The sequence below is a fragment of the Prinia subflava genome, chromosome 11 (genome assembly GCF_021018805.1).
Source record: "Prinia subflava isolate CZ2003 ecotype Zambia chromosome 11, Cam_Psub_1.2, whole genome shotgun sequence".
In the NCBI taxonomy this organism is placed as follows: domain Eukaryota; kingdom Metazoa; phylum Chordata; class Aves; order Passeriformes; family Cisticolidae; genus Prinia; species Prinia subflava.
Genome location: NC_086257.1, coordinates 21,364,984 through 21,392,436, shown reverse-complemented (window position 1 = coordinate 21,392,436; position 27,453 = coordinate 21,364,984). Strand labels below are relative to the sequence as shown.

The following is a 27,453-nucleotide window of genomic DNA, read 5'->3' as shown; positions in this document are numbered from 1 at the left end:
TTTTGTTATTCATTTAATAATTTGTAAATTCTTGGTTCTCAGTCTGACACAAGTTTCAGAAGAGCCACCTTAGAGACCAGGGTGGTGTGGTTTCTTTCCCCTTTATCAGTAGGATGCACAGGTATTATTCAACTTGCCTCGTGAAGTTATTCATGACAATCATTGCAACAGACTTTTGGTGAACAAAAGCTCTTCAGTGAAAATCACGGATGCAGAGAAACAGGAATGAGTTCTGAATCCTGATCCTGTTGCTACTTTTGACAAGGTCATGTGCAATAGGACAAGAGGGAATGGCTCCAAACTGGGTTATATGGGATATTGGGAAGAAATTCTTCTCTGTGAAGGTTGTGAGGCCCTGGCACAGGTTGCCCAGAGAAGCTGTGGCTGCCCCATCTCTGGAAGTGTCCAAGGCCAGGCTGGATGGGGCTTGGAGCAGCCTGGGACAGTGGAAGGTGTCCTATGGCAGGGATTGGAACTGGATGATCTTTATGGTCCCTTCCAACCCAAATCATTCTATAATTTTCTTCAGAATTTATCAGGGCATTTAAAAGAGCCACTGCTGGAACTGGTTGCTGCTTTGTTTCAGCATGAAAGTACTTCATCTCCAAAACTCTTCCAGATTTATTTTTTCTCACATATTTATTAAAACTAAAACCTCTTAATGACACATATCACATTAAGACAAAGGCAATTTACTCGCAGGAACATCAGTCTGCCACCCACCCCCACACATTATCACACCCCATCCCCTTTCCCCTCTTATCTGTAATTTAAGGATGCAGGAGGAGGAGGAGGATACATTACCCCGGTGACGTCCATAACCTTAATAGCAGCAAGCTGGCCTGTCTTAACATGACGACCCTGCAAAAGAAAAGGGAGAAATTCGTTTGTTTTTGCTCAGTGACAATGTTTTCCTCACAGTGAACAATATCCTTAAACAATCTCCTCGCCCTGGCAGCATCCACACATTATTTGTTGCTTTTTCAAGAGCATCTTCACAGCAGCCATGATGAGAAAGCAATTCCCTCCCCTTCCTCCTGCCATTACAATTAATTAGTACAGGGCCTTCAGTGCTGTATTTTCCTGGCAAACAAGTGCTGGAAATACCCTTTAATGCTCAGCCATGCACAGAAAACCAGCTTGGGGCCTCTCCTGAGCACAGAGCATGACTCGGCTGGAAATGGGCTGCTGGAGCTGAGATGATGGGAATGTGCTGCCTTCAGTCCACTCAGGTCCCATCCCACGGACCTGGGGACACACCAGGGACCCTTGGTCTGCAGGACACCACATTCATTCTGACCAGGAATTTATTTCTTTTCAGAAAAACTTGGTTAGCAGGCTAGAGAGGTTTTTAAAATTTTCAGCAACTGAAAAAAAATCAGCAAATCACTGCAATGAACTGTTTGTTGCACAGTGCTTGACTACATTAATCCTGATGGGAAAATGCCTGGGAGAGATGGTGAAAATATAAAAGAGCTCCAACTATTTATGAGGTCTTAAAACCAACACAACTGCTATCAAGCAAGGCAATTCCCAGTCTTTCCTCCCTTCCCCAGAAACGGATCACCCAACATCATATCCAAATTGCTCATATCAAATCATTCCCACCCCCAGCTGGAGGACATATGCTCTGCTTCCAAACCAGGCAGCCTGAGGAAAAGATGTTTTTCCTCCAGGAAAGCCAGCAAATGCTGATCCTAACAGGACAGCTGGGAGGCAAAGGGAAGCATCCCTGTTTCCCAGTTTACATCCCTATTTACCATGGGAGCTGCCCAAGGCCCCATCATGTGAGACATGATGTGGAAGACACACGGGAATGACAGCTCCTGCCCTGCAGCATTGATAATTAACACACCAAGGACAGAACCAGGAGCAGAGGAAAAGAGGGGTCAAGCTGCAGCATGGCAGAAATAGGGGAAAATAGAAGCTTTTCCTAAATTGCAGGCTCCTCCTGCCCCCACAGCAGTGTGAGTGTTGATGAGCTGGGGTTTGTGTCAGGTCTCCCAGCCCTCCTGCAGACTGGAGATGGTCTTTCACACCATCTCAGCTCAAGAACCCTAAATTACCAGACAAGAGAACCTCTCCCTGGTCCCTCAGGTTTCCAGGCACGGCGCTGGGAAGCAAACCCACGCGCCGGCTGTGGAGCAGGGCAGCATCATCCTCTCCAAATTTATGACTTCACCAGGAAGCCAATTCACCCACCAGGGCTCCTCGCTCATTTATTAACACAATTTATATGTCCTGAGCAACCCCACATTCTAACAGCGGAAAAAAGTACTTTATTTTAAAATATGTGCAAGATACAAAGTAATAAAACCAAGTGCAGCCCCTCTGGAGCATCCCCTGGACACGGCCGTCGGGAAGGAGGGGCACGTCGCCAGACACTATCTATTTAGACAGCATGATCTGCAGAAACAAATCCTCCTCTTCCTAAATTCGTCCTTGCTGGCTTGCCCAAGAAGTCCCCACGTGTACTGACACTTTAATTAAAGCCCACAGAGCACTAGCAGGGTAAACACTTGGACCATGGCACGCCCCATCTCCCGTGAGCTGGAGGAGGAGGAGGGGGAAGCAAGCTGGGGCATTTCAAACCTTGGATTTAGAGTTATACCTGCCTTCACGTGATGCATCACCACCTCATTTTGTATTTTAAGGAAATGCCCCAGCTGCTCCTGCTTCCCTCAGTACCAGCCAAGTGGAAAGGGATCCCTATGTGGCCACAGCATCCTGCTCCCAGGAATCTGCTGCCTCCTTGCACCCTTCCCAAATATTTACAGACAATGGTAAGAACTTAATATCGTGTAAGCATTTACCAAAACAAAATAAACCACTTGGAAACATATGTTAATGTAAGCCATGAGGGGCACTTAGTCACGCAAAAATCAGGCTGTAGAACCAGTAAGTGTTCACCCTGGGATACTGCAGCAAAGGTTTGCTTTTTCTATAGTTTGTTCATGACAATGGATTGTAGAGCTTCACCCTGGCAGATGAAGCCATCTGGGGAAAACAGGCATCTCCTCACCAGTCAACCATCCCTGTTAATTCAACCTACTGCTCAGCACTGAGACGTGCTGTGCAACCTTCATAAATAGTTTAGAAAACCCAGTTGATTTTTATCCTACTGCAGATATTCTTGAATTTGCAATAATGATACAGACAGGCTGGAGGAAGACACCGAGAACTGGAAGTGAGAGATACAACAGAGGAATTAAATCAACATCCAAGCTGTACCTATGAAAAGATGCCACGGCAGCAATAAACTCCTCTCACAGCATCAGCCACCTCTGGCACCTTGGCCACACAGATTCCAGTGCCTGTGCCCAAAGCCTGGAAGCAAGACCAGAAGCACCCATGCCCCTGCAGTCTCTCCAAAGTATCCAGCTGGATCAGGATGTGGAACCAGCTCTGCCAAAGCCAAGGCAAGCTGAAACTGGAAATTAATTAATGTCAAGTGTTAAGTTGCCCAGTGTTAATCTGTGCTGCTGTAAGAAAGCTACAAAAGAGGACTGGGGTATCAAAATATGAAAAACACCAAAAAGCTCTGTTGTGATGATTTTACCTCCCGTGTGTCTTCCATCCATCAAAACTTGTTGATTTTTTTCTTTAAACCATCACCACAGCAGTGCCCTCCACCCAAAAAACACATAAAGACTGAGCCCTACTCCTGCTCCCCTGCTCAACTCTGCCTCCTCAATACCAAAGATGTGGCTCAACACAGGCAAGAAGTGTTGTGGTTCAACAGAAGATCTCCACTTTTTCAAAAGTCCTCCATGGGTTTTCCCAACATTCCCTCCCCACTCAGGTGGGATGGCGACTGAACCTCCAGAAATCCAAGGAGAGGAAGGGAAGAGCTCTCCAGGAGGACTTTGGTTTACCCCATGTTGGCTGTTCATCGTTCAAGGTTTGCAGGAACACTGCCAGCACTACCTGGGCTACAGCTTGAATACACAAACATCCTCCAGCATCTCCCTGCTCTTTTCCAAGGCAGGTTCTGCCTCTGGCCCTTCATCTCCATGAATTCAGCATTGTTACAGACACTGATGGCTACAATGGCATCAAACATACAGGAGAAAAACTGAGCTACTAAAGCATTTCCCCCTCTCCAGATTCACTGTGAAGGTTCATTTGGGTACAAACCCACATTCCAGCCTCAGGATTATTCAAGCATGATCTTCAAGGCTGCCACAATTTTTAATTAAACATCCATCTGAGCATAAATTCATGCTCCTAATTACTCTCAAAATGTTATATCAACTATCACTAACTTAATAATGTCAAGTATTAAGACTAATTTCTACAAATGAAGCAAGCATCACAAGTTTTTTCTTCAAAGGTTGTGGTCCTCACACTCCATAAAGTGTAATGGACCAGCAAACAATGAGAACATTGGTAAATGCTTTTAAACATCAATTGATGCATTCAGGCATTATGTTTACTAAATAAATAAACTCTGGCCTCAATATCAGCCTTTGTAGACAACAACTGCTTATCTTGGCCCAAAATTCAGGTCCACATATTAAGGACACAAAGAGGATGCTTGATTGTTGCTTTTTAAAATTTTCCTTGCACCAGCAAGGATTTCACCTTTAAGCAGAAACTGCAATTTCTGTACCCAGAAATGCATTCCATGGTATTTACTTCACTTGTGCTGTCGGCTTTTATTCATCCAACAAAATAAATGACCCCCCACCTGCTGCAGCCAGTGGGACACAACCAGAATTGTCCCTTTGTTGGGAAATGCAGGGCTCCCATTTCCTTCTGCCAGGCAGAGCAACATCTCTTACACTTCCCAGCCTGGACACGCAGCCTCCAATGCCCCATGCATACAAAAGACACTTAATGGACTAACCATGTTAAATGTCTGATACTTTACTGCAAAACACTCATAATCCAACCATTTTGCACTGCCCTTAATCATGCTGCATGTAAATATTAAAATGAGTGGGATTAGGGTGCCCTTGCAAAGCAGTACTGAAATTTCAACATGCACAGCCCTGCTGGGACCAGACCACACCACCAGCCCTCACCACTGAGGAACACTGTGTCTCATACAGAAATCTCAGTCAACTCAGACAAACAACAAAAAGTCTCATAAAAGTCCAAATATTACCACTTTGGCAGCAGAGAAGCCTCTCAAATAAATTTCTTCCATTACATTTCTGTTGCAGTTAAAATACTGAGCCTGGTGCCAGCAGCCCAACAACCACCCTCTCCACTGTCCAACCCCAGCCATCAGACAGCACACCCTCAGCACCACCACATCCTGCTTATTCTTCCTACAACATGCACAGGACACCAGAGATTTTACCAGGTTAGAAGTCACCAGTTCACTTTCCTGGGCTCACACATAATTTTTCAGGAAGTGCTACAAGAAACTCTTTGCCCAGCCCTACTTCTGCCCATGCACCACTCAAGGTGTCCACTGGTGAGCCTCATCTCCAGACTCTCTTTCAGCACCCAAGACCTTCTGCAGTGAGGATCTCCTGGGATGGGCCAGAATTTCTCACAGCTCCATGGTCTAAGTCCTGCCAGTTCCTTGTTTTCCTGTAGTTCAGGGACTCAGTCCAAGATTTTTAGCATGAAGGCACTTCAGCACTAATACACTGAAAACTGCATCCAATTTCTCCTGAGAGAAGGAGCTTTGCCTTCCAACAGGAGCCGTGAATCTGAACTGCCATCCTGCTGTACATTAGACCATTTTATAGCACCTGGCATGATTTGTTCTCAGCTTTTACAGAGTACAGGCACATTTATGTACTTGGTTTCCCATTGAAAGCAATCTTGAGGGTGCCAAAATCCCCTCTCCTGACTAGTCTGAGGGGCTAAAATACTTACTGATGTAAAAAATAGGCCTGCTCTAGTGTGAAAATTCAGCAATCTCCAAAACAAGCTGGCTAAAAATGATGCACTCAAGCTTTGCACTTGGTTTACAGATCTTTTCAAACACATCTGAAATAAATCCATGTATCTGAGAAGGTAGTTAAAACATTGGAGGCCACCATAAGAAAAATTGAGTCATCTAACAGGATGGGGAAAATGTTTATTTTAACAAAGGGTAACATATCTCTTTGATTAAAGCAGAGCAATCGTGGGCCAAACCTTATTGTTGCTGCCTGCACTTTACTCCAGTAGTGGGATGGGGATTTCAAGCTCGTGGGGACTCAGAACATCCCTGCAGACTGGGCTCCAGTCCTCACCCTGCCCAGGGATTCAGCCCCATCTCTCTGCTTTACTACAGCAGGAGCTGACCACAATGGCAGTGTCCTTCCTTCCCTCTCTCCATCATTTCCTGGGCTCACAAACAGATTTGCAGAGCTTCAGAGTGATCCCACTGCCTCAAGGCACCAAAGGAACATGCCTGGCTTGTTGCTGTTGCTTTCCACTTGGGGCAAACTCCACTTAAACCAGCCCCTGTTTCCCCAGACTTCAACACTCTGCAAATGGCATCCTCTAATAAACATGGCACACCTGAACTCCAAAGCTTTGATACCAGAGATGACTAACCTATGAAAAAACAATAAAAGCTGCATCCAGTGTTTGCCATCTCACTTGGCGGCCAGGTGAGGCTCCAGAGTCACTCCTCTGCTCTCCTGCAGAACACTGATTGCTCACTTGAGCACAGATCTTCACCTCTGCCCAACCTGCTACCTTCCTTTGGGCTGCTTCTGGAGAGCAGAAGACCTTTCACTGAGGGACAAACACAAATTTCACTCATACCCAATCCTCCCCTCACACCTGGCATCTTTTCCAAGGTTTTAAAGAGTAAAATCTTGAAAAACATTCAAAAAAACTTGAAGATACACTAAACAAAGTGGATTTTTTTTTCTTTTTTGGTGCTCAGCTGGGCATTTTTATTAATACTTCAGTTCAGACTGAACAACCAGAGCTTCCCCTTGGAATAGCATAAATCTGCTCTCAGCACAGACGCTTCTAATTGCACAGGGCCAAGCTAATGCTTTGTGCTGACCCAAGAGAGATGATCTTTGGACTGGAGTGTTTTCCAGTCCTCTGTATCAATCCAAGCTCTGATCAGGACCCCGCAATTCCATTACTGCAGCTCCACAATAGCTCTGACGTTAAGTAAAGAAGGCAGGATTATTAGATTAACAAACTAATTTGTTAAATTAGCACATTATTCATCTCCAGAAATAACATGCACTACAGCCTATAGGTGAGCAAGAGTACAGTTTTAGGTTCCCTATATAAGGGAAACACATCTCTTACGTCAGTGTTTGTACTTATTCCATCCCTCTTATAGTTCAAATGAGGCTGGAGACTCCCACCCCCAGCTCAGAAAGAACCTGGCTTCCCTCTTCCATGGATAAAACCACTGCCTTAAGTAGTCCAAAATCAGGATCAGAGAACCAAATTCTTCAAGAAGCTTCTGCAGATGGTTCCACTAGATATGGCCTGCCCCACTTTTAATTTCCACCCAGGGAAGAGCACTGTTTAAAAAGCATGTCCCCCTTCTCTTTGAGGCACCATTCAGCATCAGCACATGGGGCATGTCAGGCTGTGCATGGTCACACCAAGGACAGTGACAGATCTTGCCCACAAGTGTTGGAAGATGCAGTTTTTGAAGGTCTGCTTTCCATGGTCACAGCAAAGCTTGCAGCAGAGCAGATTTCAAGGTCCTTCTGCATTTGTCAGGGCTTTCCCAGAGCCCAGGAACAAACGTTGCTCTAGGAAAGGTCAAAGCCTCAACAAGAGCAGGTCTAGGCTGGCAGAGGAGTGAGTTGAGCACCACAGCAGGGAGCAGAGAGAGATGGAGATCATCAACACACAGAATATACACCAAAAGCGAGCTTTAGGAGCAGCCTGCGGAAACCTGAGGCACCAAAGGACTGAGAGATGCTCCTGACAAAGAGTAATGTATATATTAAAAAACCCAGAAGGACAAGTAGTGTCTCAGGAAAATATTCACAGAGTTGGTTCCACACTGAAGTTAGCAGGATTCAAGAGAGAATCAGTGGGATGAAGGAAAGGGATGCCACCATTTACCTCCCCAGGCCCTCTATGAGCTTTGCTCCCTTTCTCCAGCATTCCCAGATCCAACACGGGGCAATGCCCATGGCCTCTGCCAAGGGGAGCAGCCCATCACCTGCAGCCCAGCAGGCAAGGAGGGCAGCAGCCAGGCCTTGGGGTGCTCCCTCCCCTCCCACACAGCCTGTCCTCCCTTTGCCCCAGCTCCTCTGCAAGTGCACATTTTCACAGCTAAAAGGAGGCAGCACAGCCTGTTCCCAACAACATTAGTTCATGACAGCCATGTTATTACCACCCTTTAACACCCCCACTGTGCTTCTGTTTCACATCGCTGCCTATTCAACACCGCAGTGCGTTCACAACTAAAATTAAACCTGCCTTTAGGAGACCCACAAAGGCACCCTTTCACACAGGCCACGTCCTGACAGTGGCACCAGGCTGTTCCTCCCCGTGGGAAGCACTGAGCCGTGCTCAGGGGTGCCCAAGAAAGAGCCAGCCTCCTCCCAGGGGCCAGGCTATCCCTCAGCTGGCACCTTCCTCCCAGAGCACTGCTGCCTGACATGTCACAGGGTGCCAGGTCTGGACTGCAGCAGGGAGCTGTCACACCTGCAGAATGCCACACAAATCCCAATTTCCACACGCTTTTGCGGCCTCCAACCCACAGCCAAACATTTCTGGGCACCTTGGCTTTACTGTGGCCAGAATCACTTCAGCTTCAACATTCAAACCCAAACTCCAGGATGAGCCCAGAAGCTTCAAGCAACACTTCCCATCACAGGTGAAGCAGGCTCGGTGCAGGACACAGGAAAAGGCATCCCAGGGCAGCAGGGATGTAATGTAATGACTGCTCATGACTCAGACCAAACGCTCAGGATGAGAACAAGCTGCTGTGTCCAGAGCTCAGGGGCACCAGCACAGTCTCTACACCACTGTGTGCTCTGGCAGATGCTGCTATTTCTTCTGTACTTGGAAGAAAAACAATTCCCTTCCTAAGACATTATTCCTAACCTGCTCCCTTGCTGCAGGGCAGACAGGGCTTATTGTCTGCAAACGTGTGCTGCTGCCCTCCATGACAATTCACCCCAGAACACTGATGGACACAGGTATCCCTCAGCCTCCTCAGGCTTTTGGTACCCCATTTATTTGTGCCACACATTAAACAGCTGCTTTTCAACATCTGAAGTGTCACCTGCTCTTTGAGCCATTCCCCAAATCAGTAATTGTCTTGCAAACTGAGTTTTAAAAGCGGCCCTTCTGGAAAAAACACTACACACAGTGATGTTAATGGATTTTCTGGAAACACCTCTGCAGTGCCATCTGCTTGACTTCGGCTCTACTTTCATAGTAGCAAGATCCAATTTTGGAGGTGCCATGTGAAGTGCAAGGTGATTTTTCAACCAACAACAGCAAAGGAGAACCACCTTCTGTGAGCCTGAGTGCCTGGCATCCTCTCTGGCAGCAGGGGTGGACAGCACTGGCGGCAGGAGACAGCAAGAGGAGAACCAGGTAACACAGAGGCATCTGTTTTCTAAAGCTGGTTGAGGGTTTTGTGCATTTATTTTGTCACTGTGTAAAGAAAACTGAGTAAGAAGGAAAGCCCAGCATTTCTGGTGTTTTCCTGGCCATTTAATTCAGGAAATTTAATCTATGGCTGTCAATGGCTTTTCATGAAGGGATTCCATGGCATTTCATTGACTTGCCAATGGCACAAACCAACCGTGTCCATGTCCCCATGAATCACCCCAGCTGAGTGAGCAGCCCAGCCTGCTCTCCCAGCCATGCTTTTCCCACTCCCTGTGTTTCTCCATGTAACTGCAGGGCAGTACTCTTGTATCTCAGCTCTCAGCACAGTACATCTACACAGTACAGCTGCCCACGCTGCCGCACGGGCCCCCATGGCCCTGTTTCTCTGCAGACACAATGGCCCAGGATGAGATCCCACCATGGATCTCTCTGGACACCTCAGCAGAGGTTATCAAACGGGACTCTCACCTCTGTCACCCCCACCTGCTCCTCTACTCTCTGCTTGTAGAAAGGAGCCTGAACACAAACCCCACCAGGTTCATTTGTGCACCAACCCTAACACCCCAGATCCAGTAGAAATCTGGGGAATTCTGAGGTCCAGTCCCAATGCTGGTAATGGCTGAACATGCCCATCACGAGCCAGGATTTATGTCCAGTCACCTCGAATCACTCTCTGAGCAAGCCATCCTTACAGCCCTTCCACTGCCTCCCTCTTGGAGCCTTTCCAGTCCTGCAAACACTTGGATCAGCATAGATCTAACCCCCTTGATTCCTGCCCATGTGGCAAGGCTGACTGGCACCTGAGCCAATTCATACATTCAGGCTTCACTCATTCATCAGTCTGAGCTGACTCCAAGTCCCTGTCTCAGGGTGGTAGAAGTAACAAGAACAAGCTGATAAAGGTACTTACATTTTATGGGTCTTAGGAGAAAATGCCACAGCTGCCAGAAAGTCTCACATCTATCTCTTGGGTGACTGAGGTCATAGCATGAGGAAAATGAGTGTAAGAATGACATAAACAACCCCAGACCTTGTGCTGTGGAGGGCTGAGGTGCTCCCCTAATCCCAATGACTTTGTAACTCAAGATACTGCAGTCCCTGTGTTACACATTTCTCTATCTATGTCAGCTCAAATATCAATTTTAGACCTCACATGCTGGAAGGCAGATGGACATCACACTCCCTTTCATCCAGAGTCGCCTCCAGGGCTTTTGTCTGCCCTGAGCAGCCTTGACAACTTATTGTCCATCCCATCCAACCCCAAGTCACTTACTGTCAGGAGTCAATAAACGTTTTGCAGTGCTGTGTTCTGCTGATTTAAAAGACCCAGCCATGCCTGGAGCAATCTTCTGTGATACACATACTAATGTGGCTGCACAGAGAGGCATCAAAGCTTTCATGTTGTCCGACGTTTCAAGCAAGTCAGGTATTGAGCAGCGAAATTCTAGAAATGCTGATTGGAAAAGGGAGGCTGATGAATGACACATAGACCCCTTCATCCTCGTGTTTGCTCTCTGCCTGTCACGTGCACTCACTGCTTTGTGAGGGATAAAGATGGGATTTTTGACTCTGCTGCAGAACAGCCCCTCTGTGGCTCACCCTCCGAGCCAGCCTTGCGGGTTGGGATCAACAGCAGATTAAACCACGCTGCTGCTGCTGCAGCTTCTCTGTTTCCAAGTCTCCTCTCTCCAGTGGGAATTTCCTACCCTCACGGTAGGCACGGAAAAGCTTTTTTATGAAGCAGTAAGGCAGCCAGGTCACTGCCTTTCCCTGCAAAACAGACCTAATGCCACTGCTGACCCCCCTCCCAGGACACTCAGGGCTCCTCACTGGTCCTCATTTCTCTGCTAAATAAAGAAAGGGGGTGCAAGGGTTCCTCTAGGAAAGGAGTGAGCCCTAACAGACCCCACAAACCAGAAGACCCTCCCCAGACCTGCACACAACCCCCATCCAGCCTTGCCACAAGGCAGCACAGCAGAGAGGGGCTTTAGCCAGGGATTTGAAAGCAGGAGAAGAGGAGGAGGAGGACTTGGGATTAGCAGGGGAAGGTTAAGCCAGTCCCAGGGATTGCACGAGAACAGTACAGCTCAGGAATGAGTGGGAGGAAGCCAGAAAGGACCCAGTGTCCCTGCTACCTTCAGCACTTGGGGACATGAGGGATGAGCCCAGCACTGGCACAGCACATCACTATCTGGCAATTCCAGGATTGCAGCCACTGCCTGATGTGGTTTTCAATGCAGGAGGGCTCTCCAGCCATTAAGGGCCCTACTTAGAGAGCAATAACATGTACAGACACAAATCGATGCTGTACAGTTTGAAGGAACCAAGTGAAGGCTATGGATTTTACTCACTGTTATTTGCAAAGTGAAACAAAGCAGACAAAAAAGCTCTCAAAGCAGCCCAAAAAGCTGCCTGCAGGAACGTGGGCAGCTCAGGAAGGCTGCCTGCAGCTTTGCAGGGAGAACACATATGGGCAGGGGGTGATGGCCTTTTATTCCACTGGATAAAGATCTTAGTGGAAATCTGAAAAGCTCGGCATGAGGCTTCATCCACAGCTAATCCACACAGACTATGCCGTGCTCTAGGCACGCCAGGAAGGAACCAAGGCCAGGCACTGCACTGAGTCACGCCACAAACCTGCAATTTCAGCTGCACTAAGAGAAAGAAATTGGTAAGATACAGCTTTAGAAGCATCACCCTGGACCAGCTGCATCCTGCTCCTACCTGAAGGCAGCTCAGACCACCCAGAAATCCCATTCCCTACAGCCAGGACAACATTCCATTCGTCCCAGGCCACCACAGGCTTTTAACCCTTTCCCAGTAAGATCAATACTTGCTAAGCACTAGAAGTCACCAATAATTACAGGCAGATTCATATTAAAAAGCTCTTTCATATTCAAGATCTTTCCCCTCAGCAAGAGCTGACTGTCAGACAAAACACCGGTTTGGTTATTCAGGGACTGCCCACCTTTAACTGTGTGGGCAAAGGTGATTTGTAGAAGCCACCAACATGCAGGAGCAGGGAAGGACCTCCCTGCATTTTTCCAAGGGGAAAAAAACCCCAACCTGTCAGTTTGCCCAATCCTTCAAACATTCCCAGGCAGGGGGAAGTTTTGGTATACACTTAACAGGGTGTATAAATTTCCTTTACATTGGAGCCTTGATTGAGTTAAGGCTGATTTTTAAGTGCACTGTGGAGTCTTAAACTCCAAGAAAGGATAAAAAGCACAGCCAGTGATGTGAGACAATTTCCTGGGATGCAAGGCCAAGGCCAAGCCAAGCAGCTGGGTGCTATTCCTGGATCCCCACCAATGCTCTCGGCCTTGGGTGAGAGTCTGGGCTCTTTGCTACTCAGTGTTATCCCCTGGTAAAACAGGCAAAATAATACTCAGGTACCCCATGAAGATGATGCAGTGGGTGATGCCATATTGCAAAAAGCCTCCAAAGCCTTGCCTAAGAGTAGAGAATATCAGGAGTTGTTCCTCACACAGCAATACCCTGCAATTGCACCTTCAAACAATAGCGGTCTATAAATTCTTAATTATTTTTTCTTAGAGCAAAGGGCTTTTGTTTTCCCAGGAGACTTGACAAGGAAAAAAAAGGTCAACAAAATTTCTTTACATTTTTGATTCAAATGCTTCTACACAGCGTTTCCACAAGACTGCTTAAAAAGTGCACTAGAAATTGTAATTAAAAGCTGATCTGCTTCACGAGATGACTCAGGCTTCTGCAGCTTCAACCCTGGCCTCAGCCAGCTCTGCCAGTGCAGCACTGACTGTTTCCAATCAGCACACACTGAGCTGCCAGCATTTATGAGAGAACAGAGGAAGGTTTCCTTAAATGTGAAGGGTAAAAGATAAACTTCAGTTACTATCACCCAATTTCTGAGCAGCATCAGAGAGGAAATGAGCAGCCTGTGACAGCAAAAGATCAACCCCTTCTCTAATGTCCATAAAAACAACACAAAGCCCATGGACAGATGAGTTTTTCTGCACAAATACCATCATAAATGTAACCTGCCCCTTTGCCTTTGGAGCAGAAAACTGACTTGTCAGATCGCCTGGTATTTCTCATCCCTCCCACAGCTGCAGCTCAGCAGGACACACTGGCTGCAGAAATATCACCCTGGGATTTAGTTTCTAATATTTCCACAGACATCACATTTCCCAGAGGGAGCTACAAGATGTGCTTGGCTCTTCTTTTGTTGTTGTTGTTGTTTCACTAATCAGAGAATTGTTTAGGTTGGAAAAGACCTTTAAGATCAACGAGTCCAACTGTAAACCTCACACTGCCAAGTCCAGCACTAAACCACATCCCTGAGCACCACATCCACTCATCTTTTAAATCCCTCCAGCAGTGGTGACTCAACTGCTTCCTTAGGCAGCTTGTTCCAGTGCCTGACAACTCTTTCCATGAAGAAGTTTTTCCTAATAGCCAATCTAAACTTCCCCTGGTGCAACTTGAAGCTGTTTCCTCTTGTCCCAACGATGCAGGTGATGGGCTGAGAGGAGGCAGAGATGTCCTAGTGCTCCTCACATTCTGCAAGAGGCGAGCCTGGGGCACTCCCAGAGGACAATGAAATGCCAGGGCTGCATTTGCTCAGACAGGAGCAGCACTGTGAGAAGCAGAGGATGTTTACAGCAAAGGCACCAAGAGGCCATGAACTTAAACCTCTGCATGTGTCTCTGCTTTGGGTCATTTTTCTCCTGGGTGCATGTTTACCACCTGGGTCCTCCCCAGTGATGAAAGATGTTCCTTCCCTCACCTCACAAACACACACAGATCCCTTGGAACAAAAAAGCTCCTCGGGAGAAGAGCTTATTTTGTATCACGAAGGGAAGTCCTGGCTGAACACAAAGACACATTACTAACATGGAAAGGGCAGCACAGGGAAATGGGTGGAAGATTTCTGTCACAAGTACTGCAGAGCTGCAGCCAGAGTCAGACCCAAGGGCCACTTGAGCATCAGTCCTGAGAGAGAAAACCTGTGCTCAGGGTATGATAGAGAAGATCCCTGCTCCCCTGAAGTCTGTGTGCCATTCAGTCACTCATACAAAAAGGGAAGATTAGACAGTGGGACAACAAATGTGACACACCATTTTTGCTTCCTCCTAATGCCCAACTTGTCTCCATTCAGATCATCACCCTCTAGAAGCAAGACTTCCCAAACAAGAAAGACTTCCCAAACAAGAGCTCCCTGATGGAAGTCAGGGTAACAGCAAACAGAAAGCACACGGGATGCAGGGAGCAGTCACCCAGCTGAGCACTGGGTGTTTTCACCTCTCCCTCAGACCCAAAGCTCTCTGGTCAGTAAGGATTAGATAAACACCACTGCAACACTTTGGGCCACTTGTGTGGCTGATGTAGCAGTTTCCTGCCCTACAGATGTTTATAGTGCCAGCACCACTGTCCTTAAAACACATTCAAAGTCCCTCCAGGAGAGATGTAAGTGCTCCTCAGCATCTAGCTTGGGACCCACCCATCAATCTGGCTTTTAAACCTGCACCCTCCCCTTCCCCTCTAAATTTGAGGATTTAGGAGTTGTACGAGCCAGTTCTCACAAATGAAACAAGAAATATGGAGAGAAATCTTTTTACTGGGAAGAAGCACACCCGGAAAGACATTTCCCCTAAATCAGACCCTGCTCCTGCCTTTCACCTGAGCAGGTTTGCTGACCCCAGCATAACTTGTCTAGATGTTGCCTCTACCAAGCTCACCCTAGAGAGCCTGCAGGGCCACTAAAATCCATCCTGGCTATTTAACTGCAAGTGAATAATTGTGATTAATGCTCACAGTGGTGATGGGATTGAGAAGCCACTGGCAGCAGCACCAGGACTGCACAGGAGGTGACTGCAGAAGCCACAACTCATCCCTGCTGCCTACAAGCCATGAGCCTTCAAGTGCTTCAGACAAAGGAGGAAGATGAGTAATTTCAGAGAAAAGAATGAGCCATCATCCAGACTTCTGACACAAACATCTCAACTGGATTAGGTACCTGTGCTGCAAGTCTCTTTCTTTTTTTCTATTCTTCTTTGTTAAGATTTTAACATTTTGTTTCCTTCCTCCAGATTCCCAAATTCCTACCTGTCTCTGAAAGAGTTGAGCTGAAGTATTCCCTGAAGGCTGCTGTTCCCAGTACTTTCCAGATCAAGAAGAACCAGAGAATTCAATAAATCTTGTTCCTTCTCACACGCAAGCACCCCTATAAATTTCTGTTGCAGTACCTTTCCTTGTCTTCTCAGGCTCTCAAAGCATTTATGTGCTGGGCCAGCAAGAATTGGAACTCAGCAAATAAAACCTACCCTGAAGAGAAATGTAAATATAGAGGGGATAAACTGTCTTGGTGTAGATGTAAAGCCATGCAAGGAGATCAGCCACCACGAGCTGACTTGAATGATGGCCAAGCCAAGCTGTCCCCTGACATCAAGCTGGGTTTTGTGGCTGTGTTGAGGATAGTTGTTAAGAGTGAGAGATTTCAGCAGCCCTTGCAGCCTGGGAAAAGCCCCTTACACCTGCTCAGAACATGCCATCTGTAGCAGCCTATTAATGTGCACTGAAACTATGGTCCCTTCCCTCCTGAAAGGGCTTATGCTGATGATAAATAAAAGTCACTCTCTGTCTCAAATGCTGGGGGAAGAGTCTTTTAAAAGTGCTCATAAAACCTGCCAGAAGTATCAGTAATGCACAGTGTTGTGATTTAGCACAAATGTGTCCCATTTCTGTGAAAATATAAGGCAGAAAGAAGAAGTGAAAAACACCCCATGTGACAACACAAAAGCAGATCTTGGTCTCCCTTGAAATTCCTGGACAGCTTGATATCCCTTTGAGGAAATCTCAAATAATTTCCTCTTTCTGAAAGCTCAGTAAACAGGTCAAAAATATACCTGTCTTTTCAAAACAAGCATCCCGTTTTCCTGAATGATTTCATGCAAATTAGATTACCCAGCCCTTGCTCTTCTGCTCTGAGCCCAGAGCCACTTGAAATACAAACAGGGAAAATCTTCCAACATACAGCAAACCTGTTCCTGGATTGCCAGCATGGTAAATTGCTATGGAACAACTGAGTGGATAAAGCAGATTTCCAGGAGGTGGGTGGTGCATGGCATTCCCTGGCTCATGTGCCACCTGGAAATGCTCCGCTGTGCTGGGGCACGTCCCAGGAGAGATGGGGTGGGAGGATGCCAACACCTCTCATTCTGCAAATGTTGTGGTTCCAAGGAAGGAAAACAGAAGTGAAACAAAGCCTAGTGGAGCAGGTGGCAGGAAGAGCAGTCATTTCTCTCCTTCTCCCCCAAACCCCATGATTTACAGGAAAGTATAAACTCAAGTGTCCCTAAAAATACAAGTTTGGGCTTTCTGCGGCATCGTCTGACAGCAGCTTATCTCCAGCTTTCCAAGTCCTACAAGCCCCTACTGCCTCCTCACTGCCTTTCTCCTCTCACCCCTTTATTTGCAATCTTTCCATTTTCCTCTGTTTTTCACATCCTGCTTTTCCCTGTTGCATTTCCACTACAGTCGTGGTAAGGATGGCAAGGCATCCAACCGGCCCCAGGTATTCCCCTGGAACCTGGCATCCATCTGAAAAGGAAATTGGAGGGCTTGGCAAAAAGCCACTGACCCCACAGCTTCATCTCAAAGCAGGGACAGGACTGATGGGAGGGCTTCTCCTTCCCCCACCCACTCTTCTCTGACTGTGGCACTTGGATACAACATAAATTGGAGCTAAAAGCACCAAAAGCATGGAAAACGAAACAGGCTAATTCAGAAAAGCAAAAGTACATCTCATTTAGTTACTGGGAAATGAATAAATGGCAATTCCAAGGCTGCAAAATTGTTCCAAAGAATACACATACTTTAAGAAAGGGCAAAAAAAGGTGGGAAGGTGGGCTGAGAACATTCTTCATTTATGTGATTACTTTTCTAAGACCTGGCTGTGCTGCCACACCTGTATTTAGCATTTCCCTCTCTCGTCATATAGGCAAATGTAAAGATTCACATTTGTCAAGTAACTCACTTTTTTACTGCAGTCCTAAGGTTGTGTTTCTTTTTTAAAATAAAAGGTTAATTGAGCATTGCTACCATGGAATTATTCACAAATGGGATCTGCCATGCAAGGCCTCGATTTTCACATATTTCCTACACTACTAAACCTGACACATGCATTTCAGACTCAAGACAGATTTCCAGCAAGCATTCCCATCATTCCATGATTTTCCTAACATATGGAGGAAGATATCACACCACCTTTCAACCCACTAGCTTGTTTTCACAGCCTTGTCACAGGACAGAGGTCCCACTGTCATGTCTCGGGCACACCTGAATGGGAAGCTCTTGCAGTGCTCCTGAAATGCACCCCAGGATCCTGGAAGAGCCAGCCTGGAGGGTCTCCTGCTCCGAGGGTTTTGTGTCAGCCCTCCTCAGGCAGGAATGAGAGCAGTGAGCCTGCCAGGGGCTATTCCACTCTATTTACTCCTACTGATGTCTGTGCTGCGGCGCTCCCGGAGAAACATCTTCGCTTTCAGACAGGCTCAACCACCTCCTACCCATCCCAAAACTTAGCCCAGCACTCAGGCACACGATTTTCTAGGCACAGCCAGGTTTTCTGGGTACAGACCACATTTGGGAATAGCTGCTGCTGCTGACACAAAACTCTCTCAGTGTTCACTTGCAAGCCCATTTTTCCCTCGCACACGGTGCTACCGCGGCACAAGTGCACAACACATCGTGCCACTCCCCGCCTGCCAGACCACACTTCAACATGCTGACCACACACATTCCTCACCTTCCAGAGCAAAACCCTCTGAGCTCAGCCTGGACTAAAAAGATATACCATGTCCCTCCTCCATTTTATCCCAGCTTCCTCAGGAATAAGCCAGGATTTGACTCAAGTGGGTGCATGCATGCATGCACTTGGGAGCTTTAACACTGCTAGCTAACTTCAAAGGCATCAAAGATAATTATTTTCTACCAACTTCATGGCAACAGGCAGCTGGGTGGCAAAGGATGCTGGATGCACCCTTTCACTAGGTTTATCTCCAGCAGCTTCTAATCCTGCCAGACCCTTTCTCCAGTCAATTATAGCAGTCTCAGTGTTGCCAAAAAAGTAATGGGAGTGAGAGACTATAGGTATAAGCAGACATAATAGAATCCTAATTTAATTAGGGAAGTATTCAATCAACCACGAGACATAAATACAAAGGAAACCAGGTTTATTAGTTCTGGTGCTTGCAGAAATGCCCATTTCATTCCTGATTACTGAGGGAGGGATAAAACAGATCAGTAATCTTAAAAGCACAGTCCTGGTTTGCTCTTTCAGAAAAAGTTAATTACAAAACCAACCAAAACTCAAGAGCTTCCAGAACCATGACAAGTAATTGAGCTCATTATGGAGGGAGTCAGTTTCTGGCTGAACTTTGGTTACAGAACACAAACTACAGCTGGACCAGCCTTATGGGAAGAAGTTTTCAAGCCCAGTTCTCAGGTCAGATTTATATCAGTGCTTCCCAGCAATTCCAATATCTCACTTTCCCTGGTGTAAGAGGAAAGTCAGGATCACTGGGTGCCACAATGCACTCCAAGAGGCTTTGAGAAGGAAAAGGTGAAGGCACCAACTCCCTAGGGCAGCACTGAGCCCACCTGAGCTAGAAAGGTCCATCCTTTGCTACCCCATCCTCATTTGGGGCCAGCAGGTTGAGAGCCAGTGGGTGTATGTAACATTTGTACTTTAATGCCTCTGAGTTTAATAGTGCAAAGTGACTAACGAGGGGCTGGGGAACTATTTGGAGATTAACTATCTGATTCCATGTTATGAAAGAGCAGGTTGTAATTTTAGGATTAGAAATCTGTATTTTGGATGTCAATACCCTGCGTGAGAAAAGGGCCAGAAGCAGTGGCACTAACCCATCTGCAAGGAACCAAGAGGGCAAGCAAGGAATGAGCCATCCATGCCAAGAAACACCAAGAAAATATAATAAATCCACTGCCAACACCATGTTCTGTGCTCTCCTGTAACAAGAGGTGGGTTAACATACACCTCTGTGCAGACATCCACTGCTTTCTCTGGGATTATCCAGCTACAGCCACAAGATTTCAGAGCCCACCCAGCAATGTGGCAGAGTTCACGCCACCATCAGACAGATCCAAGAGGAGTCCTCCACCACACAGCCATCCCCAGCTCTCTCTACAGCCTCCAATTACTGCACTAATAGGTACAAAAAAAATTTAAATGCCAGACAGAGAAAAATATATGAGAACATATATGGGAAGCCATGTGGTGAGACTGTCTGAACGTCCCATTCTGGCACTAATTTAGTAAGACCGAGACCACATAACCACACTCTCTTCTTCCATCCCTGCCTCGGTTTAAATGAGGTATTTAACCAGCACCAGAGGACTGTGGCCTTTCTGACATCCCAAAAAGTCCCAGCTTCACTGTGTCCTTTGGGTTTAGTCCTCAAGGATAAGGAGAGCCCCTTTACTACAACATGGCAAAGTCCTCAGTGCCCTGCATGGGTGCATCTCCACCAGCTCAGCCTTCTGCAAGCCTCCAACAAAAATCAGTGTATCCTCACTGGCCCAGTAAAGCTGTAGGGGAGCAGTGGTTCACTTTTAACACATATCACAGATATATACATATATATTTTTAATCCATGTACATAGATATGCACTCACATATATGTACTTACATACAATATATGCAAAGTGCTGAATCAGTACATTATAGTTTCCTACTATTGCTGTTGGCTCATCAGGGTAACCCCCAGAGGAGTCAGGGATAAAGCTGGATAAAGCCGTGACTACTGAAGAAGAAAAACAGTCCCTGTGCTGCCTGCTGTATCCAGGGCACTGTCTGAAGGTACATTAAACACAATATTTATCTTACCAGGCACTTGTGGTTTTATGTTTTGAGATTTTTCAGCTTCCAGTTAGAAGGAATTTTGCAGGCTCATAAAAAGAAAAAAAAACTCTCTGTAAGGTGAACATAATTTACCAATGCATTTTTCATTTCATTTGGTTTGTTTTTTCCCTTTCCTTCCTTTTTTCATCCAGTTTTTCCCCTTTCTCCTCACCTCTTCCAGTTTACACTACTTAAAATTTATAAAGTTTGAAACAAATAAAGCCAGACTGAAAATATACAGTCAGTCTTCAATGTTGCAGAGGTTAAAAATAGGTTTTAAACCAGCTAATGTCAGCATCAGCATGAAAGAAAGGACACCCTGACAGCTCTAATTATTACATTCTCTTGTTTTGCGCTTCTGAAGAGCAGCAATTAAATCTCTGCTTGGGCTTATAAGGAAAAAGTAAAGTGCTATGCACCTGCAAAACAGATTCTGTTCCATGGGAGGATTTCAGCTCCCCAAATCACATTATCCAGGGCAGCCTGCAGAGCAAAACCCATCCTCCCCTTTCCAGCCACCGAGGATTTTGCTGCTGGTTCACGGGGAAGAACACTAATAATGGCAACCCCTCCTCTGCTGCCTTTGCTGGATAGATTTATTTAAGGAAAAGCTCACCATTTCTGGACAAAACTGCTGCAGACTCTGTATTTGCAATGCCTGAAACCGCCATATGGTGATAAGAGTAGTTTTATTCATAATCATTTTTATTGCAGTAGCCTCTGGGGACTTGAACTAGGTCACTTTCCCATCAAGGCTCACTACAAGCCCTTAAATAAGTGGTGCACACAAGGCCCTTTAAGCATCTTGTATAAACGAGTCATTCTGTTCATTAAAAAAGGAAAAGAGAAACAAGCACTGCAGTTTATGAAAACTATTTTTTGCCGCTCATAAATATAAATTCTTTGATGCTCAGTAACATCAGTGTTTGCAGCTGTTCCCTCAGCAGCATGGAGGGTCTCTTGCTTATTCCAGCCACCTGTCTCAGGGATGCTCACTGGTCCCAGGGAACTCTACTCTTGTTAAACCTGGCTGGGATGAGCTGGGAGGTTGGAAATCTCCCTGCCTCGGAGACAGAGGGGACTCACTGATACCATGCCAGTGGCAGCAGCTTCATTTCTTTGGAAAATTCAGCTAAAAAGCATATCATCATTTTCATGCTCAATTCCAGGCTGGCATCAAGTAAAAATAGTTTAACAACCCCCCTCAAAAAACCCCGTAACAAAAGAGAAGAATCCCACAAAACCCCCTCAAGAAACTATGTGAAAACAAAGTCAGGCCTCTCCATGGAAAACAAACTTTTAATTTGCAGAAAAGTGTATTTTTCTTTTCCTTAATGCAAACCAGTTTTGAGCGAGAGCGTCTGGGCATCCCCTCTCTGTGACGAAGGGAGGACTTGGTATGCACCAAAGGAAGGGCAGGCACCAGCTGGGATGCCAGGAGAAGAAAGGCACAGTGTTTCCATAAAGCCAGTGGAAAAAAAAAATATAGCTGGGAACATTTTTCTGGCAGAAAACGTTCACTTATGGAAGCAAAGCACTGATAGCCAAGGAGAAAGCTGAGCTCGCTGAGCCAGCTCTCCCACTCCCAGGGACACCTGCAAGTTGTCCTCTGTGGGAGCAGCCAGATGGGGACATAAATAAGGCTGTCCCCAAACCCAAATGATCCCTAATGCCTTCCAGTCGATCTCAGTGGATTTCACATCAGCCACTGACCCAAGGATCTCCTTGTGGAAGCAGACAAATCCCATCCCTTCTTGCATGGAGATGGATCAGCCTTTCCCACCCTACCTGAATCACTGCCCCAGGAAACCGATTTAGATCCTGCCTAACACGGTCAACAGTCTGCTGAAAATATTTTCATCATCTTTTCCCAGGCTGAGGAAAGGACTGAGCATGTCCCAAGGCTCAGGCAGCTCCTCCAGGCTGGCTAAAAACTGCTGTTCTAATAAAAGACATTACCTCTCACTACAAACCTGGGGTTCTTCTGTCCCTGCTTCAGTAGCCAACACTACTTCTAAACGCTTTGCTGATTAGGTACAGAAAAAGATTTAAATAAAAAAAGCTACCTCTACTCCATACAGTTCAAATTTACTCCTAATTTTACAGGTCTTGAAAACTTTTAATGCATTTTGTAAGTCTGGGAAAAAAAATGAGTTATCCCTATTAAGCTCACTGTGCAAAACAAAAATGCCATATCCCTCCTTGACTCAGCCCTCGATTGCTGACCTTATAATGGAGCAAAACAATGTGATAATGTCCTTATCCTTAATAATGTCACCCACGATAACTCAGGAGTGTGCTTCTGCTGTTTGTCTTTACCCTATAAGTCAGGAGTTTATCTGCTGGCTGCAAGGGCCAAGAATAAAGGAGCATATTTGAAGGTGCGCGTCATGCGGAGCCCCGCTCGCGGGAGGCCTCGCATTCCTCCCGTCACACAAGCTGCTCTGCAGTTGCTGCTGGGCTGTGGCACACGGTGGGACAGGGGCAAACACCCCCAGCCAGCCTGTCCTCCACGAGCTCGACTGCCCAGCAGGGCCTGGGACCACTTCAGAACATCGCAGGCCATCAGAAAGCCAAAGAGGATCACTTACAAACTCATGAAGAACTCAGGAGTTTAACTCATGAAAATGGGGAAGTACAGATGAAAAAAAGCCTAACCCCCATGAATGTCAGAGCCAGCAGCTCTGCCTGTCCTTGCACCAGGACTTTGGCACTTTCCACTGCTTTACTCATCCAGAGGGCTTTGTGCCTGACAGTGTGCCATGAGCACCAACAGCCCCAGTGCAAACAGGGCTGCCAGGATTTGTCCCACAAAGCGCCTTTGTCTTTTTCACCACTAATATTAAAAATCTAGTACTTATATTTTTCTGGGTGCAAAACACCTGGTTTATTTTTAAAGCCCAATGGTTTATCCTGACAGATTTCCTTCAACAGTCGTGTAATAGATTTCATACCTTATGGAGGTGTTACAAAAGTCTTACTGACTCTAAGCAATACCACTTATCAATTCCAGGTAGATTGCTCTTCTGTCGACACAGGGATGGAAGTTAAAGTAAGTCCTGAAAGATGTTCTTTTTTTGGCAGGTCTTATGAGCCAGCTCAGCACATTCCCATCTCCTGCTTCGTCTAAAAATAATAAACCTTCTGAAGTGAGCAGTGGGGATGATGTGTGCTGTGCTCAGGCATGCGGCGTGCCCGGCCAGCCCTGCTGCTCCCATCTCCAGCTCTGCCTGGGAAACACCAGTGCCTTGACCCAGGACTGGTGTCCAGCCAGTGCTGCCAGAAAAAGGTCATGGTGCTCAGTGTGATGTTCCCTTGGCTTCCCAGTGATTAGACACTGTCCACAGGCAAAAGGAACATGCACCACATCCCAGTACTGATGGTGCAGAAATCAGACATTAATCTGGGCCTGTTGGTGGGGATGTCACCCACTTCACATGTGGGGACAGTCAGAAAGCAGCAGAACTAAACCAAGACTTGCTCAGCTCCACCAGTTCCTCACACCCCTGCTGACTCCACAGGCAAAAACAGCACCCTGACTCTTTCAAGCATGTAAGGGTATGAGTTGGAAGTGACCTCCATCTGGTCCAAACCCTGTCCAAGGCAGGGCCACCACAGATCACGACCACCCAGGCGCTGGAGCTGACCCACAGGAGGAAACAGGGCTGCAGCACAGAAATGCTGGTGGATGCTCCCTCAGCCACCATGGTGACCCTCCACCATCTCCTGCAGGTCGACCGCACGCTCCAGTACCTAGCTGTAAATTCAGACTTCCAACAAAGCCAAGAGCTATCAAATTTTAATGCTCTATTAATGGCACAGCTCTATCTGAATTCCAGAAGGCATTCTACAGCTAGTAAACCTAATCTTCTACCCACGACTTTTCAATTTGCTGCTGTGATATAGGTGCATTCTGCTCCTCTGAACAGCAAGAATGAGATTGCTCTCCCCTTCCATGTGATATAAGAGCACCTGTCCCACTTACAGTCCCTTCTGCCCATCTATTTTTTGCAAATACACCACTGCACACACTCTGGGATTCTTCTTTAACAGGCTGTGAGAACACAGTGGTTCATGAGACCAATTTTTTCATTACAATCATTTGCTCCCTGACTCCTAAGCCATTTAGTGTAGATGCACAGCACTCACAAGAGAAAATGGTCTCAATCTTACAGGAGATTCTTATTTGAACTTTAATCTCAGGACTGATGCTGTTTATTCACAAGGAATCAAGAAGAAAATAGATATTCAGAGATTAGGAAAAACAAGAACAGAGAGATTTTTGCTCCTTGCACAGGCAATGGGCACCAGCAATATGCAAGGTCCACCACCAGGCCCTTCTGTGGCAGTCACTTGTCCATCACAGAAGTCTCTCACTCCTCTCTTCACATCCCTGCTGCCTTTTTGTTCTCAGAGACCCCAGTCTGTGGCTGTTCTCAAAGTCTGCAGGAAAAGCAGAGCTGACTGGGTAAAACGCTGCTTATTTAGGTGGCACAACTGAACCCTCACGCTACGCTGAGCTCAGCTGACCTGACACATCAAAGCCTCTGACTGCTTTCCCAGCACTGACAGCACTTGCAGAAGCACCAGGATGTGCAACACCACTAACAACCCCACAGTCACAGATGAGAAGGGAAGAGAAACCACTAAAAGTGATGCTTACCAAAGAGGAGGCTTCTGGCACAACAGGGAACTAAAATGCTGTGATGACCATTCCTGAGGTGACCACCATCTCTCCATGGACCAAAAGGAACCACTTTGCCAGTAAAAGCAGGGTATTTAACAGCCAAGGATTTTGGGTGACACATTATCTGGCCATGGCAACTCACCCACAGGTTGGGGTCAGAGTATGGTACCCACTGGGCTTTGCTGCTCACCAGGAAAAAGGGACCTCAAGTCCTGCTGCTCCTACAGCAAGCCCATCCCACTGCATACGCTCCTTCCAGAAAGTAACATACCTTTGGACATTTGGGAGATGAAGGAGCAACAGAATTCAGTCATTCCTCCCAGCAGAGGGAATATGTTTTAAGGAAACAGCCGAAAAAGCAAAGGAGGATGAGGGGAGGGATGTAAAGCAATTGTCTCATAGAGTTTAGTCTTTAATTAAAAGGGTTGAGCAGAACGTTCCAAACACCACATGGGTATAATTTAGAGAGCAGTTTGTAAGATGAGTTTTCATCTTCAGCGTGGGCTTTCATGTATTGACAACAAATAAAATTTTTACATTATTTCCATGAACAGCAGCCTTTGCAAAAATCCCAGCTTTTTCACAGTGGCACAGCTGAGGTTCATAACAAACCATCTGTACAAAAGTCATTCTGGGAAGATCACAGCTAGGTCCCAGGTATTTGGTCAAAAAACCCAGCACCTTTCAAAGCCACTCGGAAAAAGGACTCTCATTTTCTTGTAGTAAGAAGCCTGTGATGCAGACAGGTACAGACAGAGCAGGATCTGCCCTGGGGACACACATATGCCACCAACTGGAGGGCACGGGGAGATCTCTGACCCCACTTATTCTGCTTCTTTTAAAACCAGCAGGAGGTTTTTCTATCCATACCAGTATATTTTAAATGTTGCTTCTTGGATCTCCTCCAACTAAATTCATCTCTCACATGCTCATCCTCTCCCGTGCTCTCCCTGTGGGGCCACAGTGTTACTGAGCAGTGTGGTCCCTAACAGAGTAATAGATGTTGTATTAAGTGCAACATCTGTATCAGATCACAGTGTTTTATCACAGCAACCCACCCTTTCCTTTATGGGATGGTTCACTTCAGAGCACAAGGCTGCTCCTGTAACCAAGTGTATCCCCAAACAACAAACTACCACACTTCCCAGATTTTAAAAACCTGCTCCCATGGTGGGGCACATGCCATAAATTCAAGAAGCAAGAGCAGCCCTCCTGCAGCAGAGGACCTGGGTGCCCCATGACCCCTCTCTTAACCCAGGGACTACACCAAGGACATCCCCAGAGTCCCACACGGCTGACAAGCCCATTCAGCATTCCCTAGGGAGTCAGGATTGGCTAGAAAATGTGGTTTTGGCATCAGTTATCCAGGAACTGTAAGAAAGTGAGGAATGTCCCTGTTGGGCTGATGGTACTGATGAGCCAAGGGAGGTACAGAAAGGTCGACAGACCAGATCATACCAAAACCACACCACACAGCAGAAACATTCAGCTCCTCAATCCTAGTCCTGTGCCTTGACCACATACATCTGATTCTTTTCAGGCTGTAGCCCACTGGGCATTATCTGACTAATCCTGCAGCAAAGAAACCCAAGAAAGTTCCCTTTTCCACAAAGTTTCTCTTCACCACAGCTCAATGACTTACACAGCAAAAAAAAAATTTACAAGGAGTCACTGTTAAAAGCTCTTTCAGGGAGATGCCAAATTAATTACCAAAGCACCACAGAGTTCAAAGTCATTCCAAATGCATCAACATGGCGAGAGATGAGTCATCTCAGGAAATGCCAGGAGCTCCTCTGTCACCAGCCACAAGGCAAGGCCAATTTCTGCTCCTGACAGGAAGAAAAATACTGTATAATCCAAAATGGATCACATCAGTCACTGGACAGAAGGCAGCAGAACATTAAGATGGCCTGCAAAATCTGTTGGTGTCACTGAAAAAGAAGTGGAGATGTTTTTCAATGTGCTGCTGTGCAGGAGAAGCATCCTACTTCCTTCCTCATCACTGCTTCAGAGAGCACACAAAGAATGCTCTTCCAAGAGTAAATTATTTAGGCAGTCATCTCAGCGAGTTATTTCTGCTCATTTCCGAGGAACAATACAGCTCAGGCTAGGATTTAAACCAGTAGCAGTGAAATGGTGCCCAGTTGACTCCAACTCCAGAAAACAAGCAAAGGATGGACAGAGACCACAAAACCAACACTAATAGAGGAGGATGCGGCACACACTAACCACAGGGCCTGCAGCTCTCCACAAAAAACTGCTCCATCTTCACATCCTGTGAAGGAATGAAGGAATAGACTTTCTCCTGGAAGACAGCCGGGTTCTCTACTTTTATGTGAATTGCTCTAATCTTGTTGTGACA

General features: G+C 46.4%; 1 protein-coding gene across 4 annotated transcripts in view; it reads right to left on the bottom strand.

The window, feature by feature from the left end:
* TNIK (TRAF2 and NCK interacting kinase) overlaps positions 1-27,453 on the bottom strand; it is a 149,934-nt gene that overhangs the window by 71,985 nt on the left and 50,496 nt on the right. For all 4 annotated transcript variants that reach the window (XM_063408281.1, XM_063408279.1, XM_063408282.1 and 1 more), the window contains exon 3: positions 805-861. In XM_063408281.1, the coding sequence (XP_063264351.1) occupies positions 805-861 (57 nt within the window). The remainder of the gene's footprint in view (positions 1-804; positions 862-27,453) is intronic.